Here is a 13,389-nt window from a genome sequence, read left to right as displayed (position 1 = left end):
CTGGACTGACCAAAGACAAATTAAAAGGAATAAACAGAAGTTATTAGCACATGCATCATGCTTACTCATGGGAGCGCTCAGGATGAGTAACTCAGAGGCTTGATTAGAACATGGGCTTAGGTGGCATCTTAGCAAAGGAACAATAAATTTTTAGAGAAGTCACAAGACAAAGGAAAAGGACTTTGACTCTCTAAGGTGGCAAATATATGAGAAAATAATGGCAGTTCAAGGCTAATTAGTCAAGTTTGTTAGGCATTTTGTTCTGATGCCCTCTTCAGGCTGATTCGGGTCTCAAGTTGTCTCTGGTGATAAACGTTTGTCCCTGATAGAGAGGGGAGGAGAAATATCTCTGTAAATTTATTTTCCAAATAGTGAGAAGGAGGAGAACTTTTCTTGTATCTGCTTCTTTTCAGTTGCCTTCAGCTCAAAGTAATTATTATGCCAAAGTGTCGTATTTTGGGGTGGCATATTCTGCTACCCTACAATATCCTTAGCCCATTTTATAATTGGGTTGTCTTTTTATTATGCAGTTGAAAGAGATCTTTCATATTCGGGATACTAGATGCTTATCAGATAAATGATTTGCCAATATTTTTATCTCATTCTGCGAGTTAGCTCTTCGTTTTCTTGATAGTGTCCTTTGATGCACAAAAGTTCTTAATTTTGATAAACTCCAATTTATCTATTTTTTGCTTTATTACTTGTGCTTTTGGTGTCATATTGCTAAAAACTATTGCCTTAATCATAGGTCTTGAAATTTTTTACCTATGTTTCTTTCCAGGAGTTTTATAGTTTTACCTCTTACATTAAATCTTTGACCTATTTTGAGCTCTTTTTTTTTTATATGATAGGGGTCCAGATTTATTGTTTTGCATGTGGAAGTTCAGTTGTCTTAGAATTATTTGTTTAAAGGACTATTCTGACTGGGTACAACAGCTCATACCTGTAATCCCAGCACTTTTGAAAGCTAAGGTGTATGGATTACTTGAGCTCAGGAGTCTGAGACTAGCCTGAGCAACATAATGAGACCCTATCTCTACAAAAAATAAAATAAAATTAGCCGGGTGTGGTGGCATGCATCTGTGGTTCCACCTACTCAGGAGGCTGAAATAAGAGGATTGCTTGATCCAGGCAAGTAGAGAATCACTTGAGCCAGGGAACTAGAGGCCGCAGTGAGCCATGATCATGCCACTGCACTCCAGCCTTGGTGACAGAGCAAGATCCTGTCTAAAAAAAAGAAAAAGAAAAAAGGGAAGAGACTATTCTTTCTTGATTAATTGATTTTGATAACCTTGTCAAAAATTAATTGACCATCTGACATATTGGGCTGAATAATTTAAGAAAGAGAAAAAAAATTATCCATAGATGTGTGGGTTTATTTCCAGACTCTTTATTTGCTTATGTTGATCTATATGTCTGTCCTTATGCTAGTACCACCTGTTTTGATTAATGTACCTTTGTTTTAAGTTTTGAAACCGGGAAGTGTGATTCCCCCAAATTTGTTCTTTTTCAAAACTGTTTTGGCTATCCTGGTTCTCTTGCATTTTTGTATAAATTTTAGGTTCAGATTATCCATTTCTCCAAAAAAAAGTGGTTGAAATTTTGATAGGGATTTCATTGAATCTGTGTAGCAATTTGCAGATTATTACCATCTTAATATTAAGTCTTCCAACCCATGAACAAAGGGTGTCTTTCCATTTGTTTAGATCTTATTTAATTTCTTTCAACAATGTTCTATAGTTGCAGTGTTCAAGTCTCATATTTCTGTTAAATTTATTTTTTAATATTTTATTGTTGATGCTATTATAAGTAGAACTGTTTTCATAATTACATTTTTCAATTGTTCATTGCTAGTTCCACAGGAACACTGCACTGAGTTTTGTATATTGGTCTTATATCCTGCAACTTTGAAGAACATGTTTATTAGCTTTGATAGTTTTGTTGTATATGGATTCTTTAGGGATTTCTGTATATAAAAAGATTGTGTCATCAATGAATAAAGATAGTTTCATTCTTTCTTTCCCACCTGGATGCCATTTCTTGCTTTTTCCTGCTAACTGCCCTGACTTAGAACTTTCAGAACCTCCTTGTCTTATTCTTAGGTAGAAAGCTTTCAGTCATTTTTTTTTCAGTCACTAAGTATGATGTTAGCTGTGGGCTTTTTGCAGATACCCTTTATCAGGTTGAGGAATTTCCGTGCTATTTCTAGTTTGTTGAGTACTTTTTGTCATGAAAAGCTGTTGGACTTTGTCAAATGCTTTTCTACATCTATTGATATGATCATTGTTGTGATTTTCCCTTATTCGTTTTTCAGGTCTGTCTTAGGAAAGTGGCTGCAAACTCTAACCCTGCCCTGACAGGCCTCAAAAGCAGGTTGCTGTTTACAATGTGCCTTTCATGGGATACTTCTTTATTGTGGTGGAAGCCTCATGTCTAAGATGTCTCTGTCACAGGAAGCTTGTTTATACTGGCAAATGCCCTTGTGGCTCTTGTCTAAACTGTGTTATTTCTACCAACATAGCCACTCTCTAAGAGAACTTGACCTTCAAAGAAGTTAGGTGTCTGTCAAGTGAGACACAGAGGAGGCATACAATAAAACACATGAAATTACAGAATCTGTAAGTAATAAAACTTACAGATTCCAGGGAGAAGAGGGCAACATGCCAAAGGGAAGTGGGGAGCCATCCAGGACACATGTGTTCAACCAGTGGGTAGGAGCAAAAGAGAGTGAGAGTGAGGGATCTGTGGGCCAAGGCCTTTATTGGGGTCTAGTATATCACCCAAGCAGATTTTCCACAGGAATTTAATTGGTAGGTTTACAGCAAGCAGGCACAAGTTCCATGGAATGACGCTGTGACTGAGAGTTGGTTGTTGTGGCATATCTGTACAGTTAGCTCTGCAGAGTGTGGGGGACAGTGGGGTAAATCAAGTAGGTTGTATCTAGCTATCCCATAGGGAAGGTGTTGGTATGAAGCAGATATCTAGATGACCACCTGAAGGAACTGGGAGGAGGCAGAGAACTAGAAACTGTGTCAAGAGTGACTAAGCCCTGCTTCTGATATGAGAAAATTAAAGGTGTATCCTAAATAGATGCTGAGGTAACATAAATTATAGGAGTTAACTATAATCATGTAATTTTTTATTTTATTCTATTAATATGGTGTATTGCATGTGTTAATTTTCATATATTAAACCAACCTTGCATTCCTGGGTAAAACCTGGTCATGGTGTATAATCTTTTAATATGCTCCTGGATCCAGTGTGCTAGCATTTTGTTGAGAATTTTTTCATCAACATTCATAAGGAATATTGCGCTGTAGTTTTCTTTTGTTTGTGATATCTTTGTCTAGCTTTGGTGTCAGGGTAATACTGGCATCAAAGAATGGTTAAAAAGTGTTACCTTTATTTTGAAAAGCTTGAGAAGAATTGATATTAATTCTTTATATATTTGGTAGAATTCACCAATGAAGATATCTAGTTCTGGATTTTTTCTTTGATGGAAGGTTTTTGTTGTTATTGATGTTTTTTTAGAGACAGGGTCTCACTTTGTCACACAGGCTGAAGTACAGTGGTGCTATCACAACTCACTGCATTCTCAAGCTCTAAGCTAAAGCTATCCTCCCACCTCAGCCTCCTGAGTAGCTAAGACTACAGGCACACACCACCAAAAATTAGGCCCACCTAACTTTTAAAATTTTTTTTGTTGAGATGGGTTCTTGCTACATTGTGCATACTGCTGTGTTGCTGTTCCTAAACTCCTGGCCTCAAGTGATTCTCCTGCCTCGGCCTCCTAATATAAGTGTAAAATACACGTCAACTGATATTTGGCTTTCTTGAACTTCTCTGACATTGGATTTAGCCAAAGTAAAATTTAGGGACTCCAGTAGAACAATATGGATATGACTTAGGGAAGATGTGAAAAACTAGTAACATAAAGATACTATGAACAAACAGTAAAACAAACAAACAAACAACTGTTTTCTCTATACAAAAGCATTTTTACTTTGAGTCATTAGTACCTCTAAACTAATAAAGCAATTTAAATGGCTTTTCTTATAGTGAGAGTGAATTTGAAGGAAAAATAGGAAACAGTTTGCAGAAAGCTATTTAAGAAATTACTTACACTTATTAGCTAAATACACTAGAATTTCATATACATTCTTTTAAGTGAAAATCAGTCAAGTTTGAGGGCACTGTTTGTTTCACATGACCAAATAGTTTCCTAGTAGTGAATGCCACTAATATGCTGGGATTACAGGCATGAGCCACCACATCCACCTGTAAACCTTGCTTAATATAAATTGGAGCCATATAGAAAGATTAGAACAATTCTCAAATGTCTAACCCAATACCGTTAGAGGATATGATGATAGGAAAAGACAAGCTTAGGGAAGTTTGACTCATTTCCAGTGAGGATGGGTCTAAAAAGATAGAGAGAAAGTCCAATGTTGTGAGCAAATTGCAAGCCAGCAAGTCCAAATGACACTGTAACAGAGAACATCAAGTCAGTAATCTTGTTTATATCATTGATGTGGTGCTAAAACCATTTTCCTTTTTAAATTTAAAACTGAAATTTGAGATTTTCTTTACATATCCACTCATACATATTTGACATGCATTCATTTTAAAATTCTGTCATTTTAAAACCAAATTATGTTCAGCTGGGTACAGTGGCTCTTGCCTGTAATCCAGCATTTTGGGAGGCCAAGGCAGGAGGGTTGCTTGAGGCCAGGAGCTTGAGACCAGCCTAGGCAGCATAGCATGACCCATCTCTACAAAAAATTTTTAAAACTTGGTCAGCCATGGTGGCATGTGCCCGTGGTCCCAGCTATTCAGGAGGCTGAGGTGGGAGAATTGCTTGAGCCCAGGAGTTCAAGGCTGCAGTGAGCTGTGATCATGCCATTGTACTCCAGCCTGGGCAATGGAGTGATACCCCATCTTTAAAATAAATAAACAATAACCAAATTATATTGTTCTTTTTGTTTGTTTTGTGTGTTTTTGTGTTATTTGTATGTGTATGTCTGTCTGTCTATCTGTGTAGCAAGGAGCTGTACCTCCAACCAGTTCAGTTCCTCCTGTTGCCGGGGCCCCATCGGTTGGACAACCTGGAGCAGGATTTGGAATGGTGAGTGATGACCTATGCTAAAAATTGTAATCGACATTTCTAAATTATTTGCCAGATCCCAAATTAGTAAGTGTTCCTACAGAATATAATTCTTCCCAAAACATAGTAAATAAAACTTAAAAAGTTGTCATCTGCTTTAAACCTTAAGTAGTCTACACATGAAATGACAAAATCAGTCATAAAATATGTTCTACCATCAAATTAATTTCTATAGTACATTGTTATATCATTTTTACTAGAATATTTACAAATAGCTTTAGCCCATCATCAAAATCAACCCTTAATTATTATACTAGGACTGTTTATTCACCAATTTTACCAGCCAATTTTAGGACCATCTTTCATAAAGAAACAAATTTTTATCTCTCCAAGAATTATGCTTAGAGAAGATGAATAAACAACAATAAAGTTCGGTTAGGATGAGGATACCATGTGGCCAACCAGGCTTATGCTACCCACCCACCTTAGCGACTCTCTCCCTCATAGTACAGCCTCACATTATCCCTAGTTAGAATTACAAATTATACTTCCTCGTAGTCCTGCATTCCTCATATATTGTCAGAAGTACATAAAAGCAATAAATGTCAGGATAGTGCCCTAGTGGGTTCCACTCATGCTCTGAACCACTCTCCATTCTTCCTCCTCAGCCTCCTGCTGGGACAGGCATGCCCATGATGCCTCAGCAGCCAGTCATGTTTGCACAGCCCATGATGAGGCCGCCCTTTGGAGCTGCTGCTGTACCTGGCACGCAGGTCAGTTTGTTCAATGTCCACAAACCAGCCAGTGACATTAACTAATAAGTATAAAACATTGGTGTAGCAAACTGTTTAAAAAGTGTTTTTACCTAATGTAATTCTCATACCTGTTGCTTCAGAAGTAAAGGGAGCATGGAAGACAGATCTGCAAAAGTGTGAGATTTGGGGGAAAAAATGATGGAAATAACTTACTGTCTAAAGATCCCTCCATTGTCTTCCTACTTAATTCAAATTGGTTCCTGAGAACATCCAGATATTCAGGGCATCCAAGGCATTTGTCCCAGAGAAGTGGGTGCTTCTAGTCTGTAGTTTTAGCATGTGTTCCCAGTGTTAGCCAGAAAGGTTGGCAGCACAGTCCTCCAGACTGCCATGTCTGCCCAAGACTCGTGACACTAACTGCAATAAGTTTGCCAAACTGCATAGTCTGTGAGAATAGTCCCTTTTAGAATCTCCTCACTCCAGAAAAAAAGCACACATTTGTGAGTCCTCGGGGCCACCCCCACTTCAGACTAGCTGACTACAAATTCGAGGTTTTTCCATGGCCACCCTCAGGTTAAGCAGTTTCCTAGAATGATTCACAGAACTCAGGAAAGCACTAAACTTATAAGAGTTTTATTGTAGTAAAAGGATACAAATTAGATCCAGTTATAGGAAAAGATACATAAACATCATCTGGGAAAGTTCTAAACATGAAGCTTCTTTGTCCTCAGAGGTGGGTTCTTCTCCGGGCATCATCGTGTGACAGTACACATGCAGTATCGCAAGCTCACCTGAGCTTCAGCATCCAGCATTTATTGATGCTTCATTATGTAGGATTGGTTGGTTGAATTGTTACCCATTTTGTGGAATTCAATCTTCAACCCCTGTTCCCCTCTGAAGATCAGACTGGTTTCATGCGGCCCAAAGACCCAGCCCTAAAATCACATGGTTGGGCTTTCTGCCTCCACTCTTGAGTCACCTTGTTAGCATAAACTGTCAGGTGTTCCTGGAGCCCACCTTGAATAACAAAGACACACCTACCATTTGGGAAATTAGAAGGATTTAGAGGTTACCTTTCTGGGAAAAGGAAAAACCTCAGTTTAGGTAAAGCTAAATTCCTTACTACACACTGTGCTACTTCCTCTTCAAAAATGACAAAATATATTACACTTTGTTGAACCGTTTTGCTGCTAGAGGTGCTAGTCTTAGTGATGAATCATGCTTTCCTGATTCCTCTTTTAAATTGTCTGGCTGAGGTGATGGTACATGTCAAACCAAAGAAGTTTTCCTCATGAGAAATTGACTTGGATGGAGTCAGGACACCAAATTACTACTTTGGTAGCAGCATGCTTTACAAACTAGACCAAATAGCTCAAATATATTTTAATGCTATGAGTAAATGTTTTCAGTCCTATACTATTTTTAACTTATCAAATCAGTATTTATACTGTCTTATCTGTGGAATACCTGCTGTGAACTTTCTGAGTATACCTTAATCCCTTTTGCTTCCTTGATGCATCTCTAAATCCATGGACCTGTTACCAAGATTTCCTTTCAGCTTCTTCACTTTGCCCCTCAAAAGCAACAGGGACCAAGAGAAAGAATGGTGGATGTTGAAAGACAGAAATTTAGAACGTGAGAAGCCCTAGCCTTCATGGCTATTACTGGCCATAACTGGCTTCAGGAGAAATTTTCTAGTCTACCTGAAGACTACTGAACCCTGTGTAGTGTTGTTTTTGGGGACAGTGAGGAAGGTTTTCGGTATAATGGTTGCGGTTAAGTGTAACTTAGATATACTTAAATTCTAAGGGATCTCATTTATCATAAATGTTTCCTTGATGTTTGAATAGATCCATGACTATCATCTTTTTGAATAAAAGAAATATTTCTGTTATTATGAACTTGGAGCAATGTTACTGAGATTTCTTTTAACCTTATTGTGTTTGATATATTGAAAGCTTCAGAAATAAATGAATATAATTTCATTACTTAAGGCAGTTGTTTTTCTTGTGTAATACCAATGTTAGCAACAATTTACTTAATTAGAAGAATGAAAATAAAAGATAGATAGTATCATGGAAATACATTGTTTTAATCAGTAATTGAATTCATAATAAGCCAGGTAATGATACATCATATTTATGTAGTTTTTAGATTATATTTCCTATATCAGAGGAGAAGCATAATTTTACTAGATAATAAAATAAATGTTGAGTTGGTAGCTTCAGAAAGCAAAGTAGTTTTTTTATTACTGATGCCAGGACTATCCTAGCATTTTTTCATTGGTTGGTATGATATCGTCATCTCACCTAATTATCAATAATGGACCAATCTTTGAGTTGGTCTAAGGAACTTCAAGTCTTACATTTTTTTTTTTATATTTCTATGAAGCAGATCCCAGGTTTTTTGTTGTTATTTGTTTGTTTGTTTGTTTGTTTGAGATAGGGTCTCACTCTGTTGCCCAGGCTGAAGTGCAGTGGTGCACTCATAGCTCACTGCAGCCTTGAACTCCCAGGCCCCAGGGATCTCTCACCTCAGCCTCTTGAGTAGCTGGGACCACAGGTGCAAGCCACTGCACCCAGCTAATTTTTTTTTTTACTTTTTGTAGAGATGAGGCCTCGCCTTGTTGCCGAGGCTGGTCTCAAACTCCTGGCCTCAAGTGATCCTCCTGCCTCGGCCTCCCAAAGTGCTGGAATTTTACAGATATGAGTCATCACACCCAGCCCATGTTCCAGTTTTAAACATGGAAATTTGACAAATAGATAATATAATTAGTCAGTAGTTTCTGGACATAGGACCAAAGCTCAAAATCCACACTTCTGGAACTCTGTTTGCTGAACTAATAAAAATATACATCACTGCCCCACAGTCCCAGCATGTTACTACAAGCATAGGAGATTAATTAGACGCAAAGCCTAGATGTCAACTATTACTCTATAGACTACATGAGATTTTTCAAGACCTTGTGTCCTGTAAAAGTCAGCTCCCAGAAGTTGTATCTGTGACACAATGAAAAAATAATTTAGATTCTGGTTAAACAGAAATGAGGCAAGTTAATTATTTGTTACTTTTGCTGCAAGTCCAATATGATTCTTTCCTATTGTATTTAATAATAAGTTTTAGCCTTCTCTGAGAGCTGAATAGATTGCATTAGAATTTAGTGGCATTCACTACTAGGAAACTATTTGGTCATGTGAAACAAACAGTGCCCTCAAACTTGACTGATTTTCACTTAAAAAAATGTATATGAAATTCTAGTGTATTTAGCTAATAAGTGTAAGTAATTTCTTAAATAGCTTTCTGTAAACTGTTTCCTATTTTTCCTTCAAATTCACTCTCACTATAAGAAAAGCCATTTAAATTGCTTTATTAGTTTAGAGGTACTAATGACTCAAAGTAAAAATGCTTTTGTATAGAGAAAACAGTTGTTTGTTTGTTTGTTTTACTGTTTGTTCATAGTATCTTTATGTTACTAGTTTTTCACATCTTCCCTAAGTCATATCCATATTGTTCTACTGGAGTCCCTAAATTTTACTTTGGCTAAATCCGATGTCAGAGAAGTTCAAGAAAGCCAAATATCAGTTGAAGTATATTTTACCAGTCCAGAATTAAACACAACTCTGTGACTATGTAGAACAAGTAGATTTTATAAGCCTTTAACCATCTAATCTTCTGCATGTTTGTTTTCTTTGATATGTGTTCTGCCTAATGCTTTTCTCTCTCTCTCTCTCTCTCTTTCTCTCTGTCTCTCTCTCTCTCTCTCTCTCACCCCCTCTCCTTTTTATTCCTGCTCTTTGGGGCTGTCTTTTTCCCATTAGCTTTCTCCAAGCCCTACACCTGCCACTCAGAGTCCCAAGAAACCTCCAGCAAAGGACCCATTAGCGGATCTTAACATCAAGGATTTCTTGTAAACAATTTAAGGTATCTAATACTGAGCTTTTCCTGTAGGCTTGTAATAATGAGCTGTATAATGCTTAGCTATTTCAAGAGGTATTCATTATTTCTGCGTGTTGAATAGCTGTATGTAATAGTAATAATTTATTAAAATAATTTATTAAAGATATTAAAAGCTATCTTTAAGAATTTTTTAAAGTCTTAATTTATGTAACTGGGAGGACAAGTAACCTCCAAATTGTCCTTATCCTGGAAAGCACAACGATTAGCTTTAATAAAGCAAAAAGGTGCCCAAGCTACTTGGTAAATTAGAAAATTGCCACTTTATTACATGATGACTGGAATTTATAGAAAGTCAACATTTATACTATTGCATTTAGAAATCATCTAAGAATGTGTTTGACTGCATAATTGTATTTTTATTTTGCTTATCCTTCTTGTGCCCCATAAAGCTTAGATTATTACTCTTTACATTTCTGCATTCAAGCAGAATTTTAAATTTCTAATGTTCAAGTTTTAAATTTCACAAATTTCACATAATTTATGAAATGAGTCATGCTGAAGTTATGGAAGGAAACTAATGAAGGAAAAATGTTCACTATTGACCCCAGCACCTAACACAGTGGGTAGGTTCTCAACAAATCCTTGCTGAATGGACGAACATAATTTACATGGTACTTTTCACATCCACTTCTTAGTAGGAGATCAATCATGTGAGATAAACTAGCCAGAAATTTTTTGTCTCCATTTCACAGCCAAAAGAAGTGATCCTTGGGCATTAAGGAATTTGCCCAGTGTCCCACAAGGAAGAACTCAGTGTTTTTGGACTTCTGTCCAGTGTTGTTTTCAGTATGCACCTACTGTGCTACATATATTTCTTAAAAACCTTCACTAATGCCTACTAAGATCTTTGTGGATTCTTGATTTTTTTTTAATATACAAGATTAATGATGTATTATTTTAAGGTATTGACATCTCAGTCAGGTAAACTCTCCTTATGCCCAACTTTTCTATTACACTTTAGATTGGCTAATGTAGACATAAGTGAGACAATGAACACTTAATAACTTTCAGGAGTGACCAAGGAAACTGCATAGAGCAGCCTGTATTCACCTCTTAATAAATGTTGCTCTAATCATATGCCTGGAACTTTGATAAGTACAGGAAACAGATATGCTTGAGACAGTCCTTACCTGAGAGAGAGAGAGAGAGAGAGAGAGAGAGAGACAGAGAAAGAGAGACAGAGACAGAGCCAGATAAAGACAGACACACAGAGAGAATGACTATTTTATGAAGAGTTATCTATGCGGCTAAGACTTAAGACCCCACAAATGTTTCCAGCAGAAATGAATGATGCATGAATTAGCCAAGGAGATGAGTGGGAAGTGGCTGAGAAAAGGCATTGAGTCACCAGGGATCTCTCCGTTCTCTTCTATTCTGTCACTGGTTCAGCTGTTTAGTAAGTGACTCATTGAACACCATAACTGAATACATGAAAAAATAATGTAAGGTCATGGCCATGCCCCCTTTTGCTTTGGCTGACGTTTTTAAAGGTTAGCTGCTCTTAGATACTGAATGCTATACCGAATGTCCTGCTACTAAAATTTTTAATATGTGTCTAAATTTCAAATTTTTGTTGATATAATTATTAAAATGAAACTATACCTCAAAAGTTTTTTTTTTTAATTTCTGGCTAAATTTTAAAAATGTTAAGCTTGTTTTAAAAAGCCGTGAAAAGTATGTAAATGTGAATTTGTCCATGCAGAGACCTTTTTATGTAAAAGTTGTTTGCAGAAACTGTGAAGTAAAATTGCAAGGGAGGTAAAATGTTTGAGGACTATGTAATACTCTTTTTTTCTAATTCTAATTCTTGTTTTCTTTACAGCTGCAATTTTTGTGACTGAATAGGAAAATAAATGAATTTGGAGACTTCAAATGAGATTGATGCTCAGTTTCAAAGGGAGCCACCAGTACCAAACCCAATGCTTACTCATAACTTCTCTTCCAAAATGTGTAGCACAGCCGTGAAAGTGAACATTAGGAATGTGTACTACCTTAGCTGTTATCCCTACTCTCGAAATTGTAGTGTATTTGGATTATTTGTGTATTGTACGATGTAAACAATGAATGGATGTTACTGATGCCTTTAGTGCTTTTCTGGACTTCGCCTGAGGACAGATGATGCAGCTGTTGTGTGGTGAGCTATTTGGAAAGATGTGTCTGTGTTTTTGAAGGTTTCAATGTACATATAACTTTCGAACAAACCCGAAACTCTTCCCATAAATTATCTTTTCTTCTGTATCTGTTACAAGCGTAGTGCGATAAAATCAGATAATAAGGAAAACACTCATAAATATACAAAACTTTTTTCAGTGTGGAGTACATTTTTCCAATCACAAGAACTTCAACTGTTGTGAGAAATGTTTATTTTTGTGGCACTGTATATGTTAAGAAATTTTATTTTAAAAAATATAAAGGTTAACGTCCATAATAAATACTTCTCTTTGAAACTACCTTATCAAGAATGAAAAATCATATGGGAAGAATCCCCTATTTATCACTGCTATATTAAAATATATATATTTTAATTATATTTGACAGGTTTTGCATCTAAATTGACCTATTTATTCATTCTTGATTAAATGCACTGAAAAGTAAAGAGTCTGTTTGTATCACGTTCATGAAAATGCAGTTAGAGAGGTACTATTCAAGTTATTCTGAAGGCACCCCAAGGTATATCTGTAATTTAAAGATATTACTGCAGATATTTTTACTTTACTGTGGGTTTTTGGTACATCTGTTAATTTAGTATTTCTTTGTGTGTTTTGTAGACTAGTGTTCTTCCATCCTTCAATTGAGCTCAAAGTAGGTTTTGTTGTAACATTGTGATTAGGATTTAAACTAATTCAGAGAATTGTATCTTTTACTGTACATACTGTATTCTTTAAGTTTTAATTTGTCGTCATACTGTCTGTGCTGATGGCTTGGCTTAAGATTTTGATGCACAAATGAGGTCACTGTTGATCAGTGTTGCTAGTGGCTTGGCAGCTCTTCATAAAAGCATATTGGGTTGGAAAGGTGTTTGCCTATTTTTCAAATTATTTAATAGATGTATGGTACCATTTAAAAGTGGTTGTATCTGAATTTACTGTGGGGATAACATACACTGTAATGGGGAAAAATTACCTAAGACCAATTTCAAAATGGCTTTCTTTGTATTTCAGTTTAAAAACCCAGTGCATGTATGCCCTCTGAGATGCAATAAACACCTTGAACAAAGAAATGCAAACATAACCCTTCTCTCTTTGATTATGTTTTGGGAAAAAGGTCTGTTTCAAATGACACACACAGCAGACATAATATTGAATATTTTAAAATGCTGTCATGCCAATAGAGTTTTGATTATTTTACAAAAAATTAAAAACAAGGAAAAAGCAATTTTAACAAGCTTTCATTAAACTTGGGTCTCCATAGCTGCTGCCAAATGAGTTGAAATTCCATGTTTCAAGATGTATATGTATTTTTAGGGTGAACTTTCTTTTAAAATGTGCAATTAAAGTCTTGTAATCATTTTTATGAGAATTAGCCATGAAAGTTGAAGAATAATATGACTTTAGGTAGCTTACAGTGTACTGA

At 36.2% G+C, this 13,389-nt stretch overlaps 1 protein-coding gene across 1 annotated transcript in view; it reads left to right on the top strand.

Moving 5' to 3' along the window:
- Nucleotides 1-13,042, top strand: part of SNAP91 (synaptosomal-associated protein, 91kDa) — a 179,686-nt gene extending 166,644 nt beyond the window's left edge. Inside the window, exons 27-30 of the mRNA XM_012001209.1 lie at nt 5,042-5,125; nt 5,773-5,877; nt 9,678-9,780; nt 11,639-13,042. Coding sequence (XP_011856599.1) covers nt 5,042-5,125; nt 5,773-5,877; nt 9,678-9,770 — 282 coding nt within the window. The 3' untranslated portion in view covers nt 9,771-9,780; nt 11,639-13,042. The remainder of the gene's footprint in view (nt 1-5,041; nt 5,126-5,772; nt 5,878-9,677; nt 9,781-11,638) is intronic.
- The last annotated feature ends 347 nt before the right edge of the window (nt 13,043-13,389 follow it).

Source organism: Mandrillus leucophaeus, unplaced genomic scaffold, assembly GCF_000951045.1.
Source record: "Mandrillus leucophaeus isolate KB7577 unplaced genomic scaffold, Mleu.le_1.0 Scaffold652, whole genome shotgun sequence".
In the NCBI taxonomy this organism is placed as follows: Eukaryota; Metazoa; Chordata; class Mammalia; order Primates; family Cercopithecidae; genus Mandrillus; species Mandrillus leucophaeus.
Note: the sequence above shows the minus strand (reverse complement) of the source record. Positions and strands in the feature narration are given on the sequence as shown.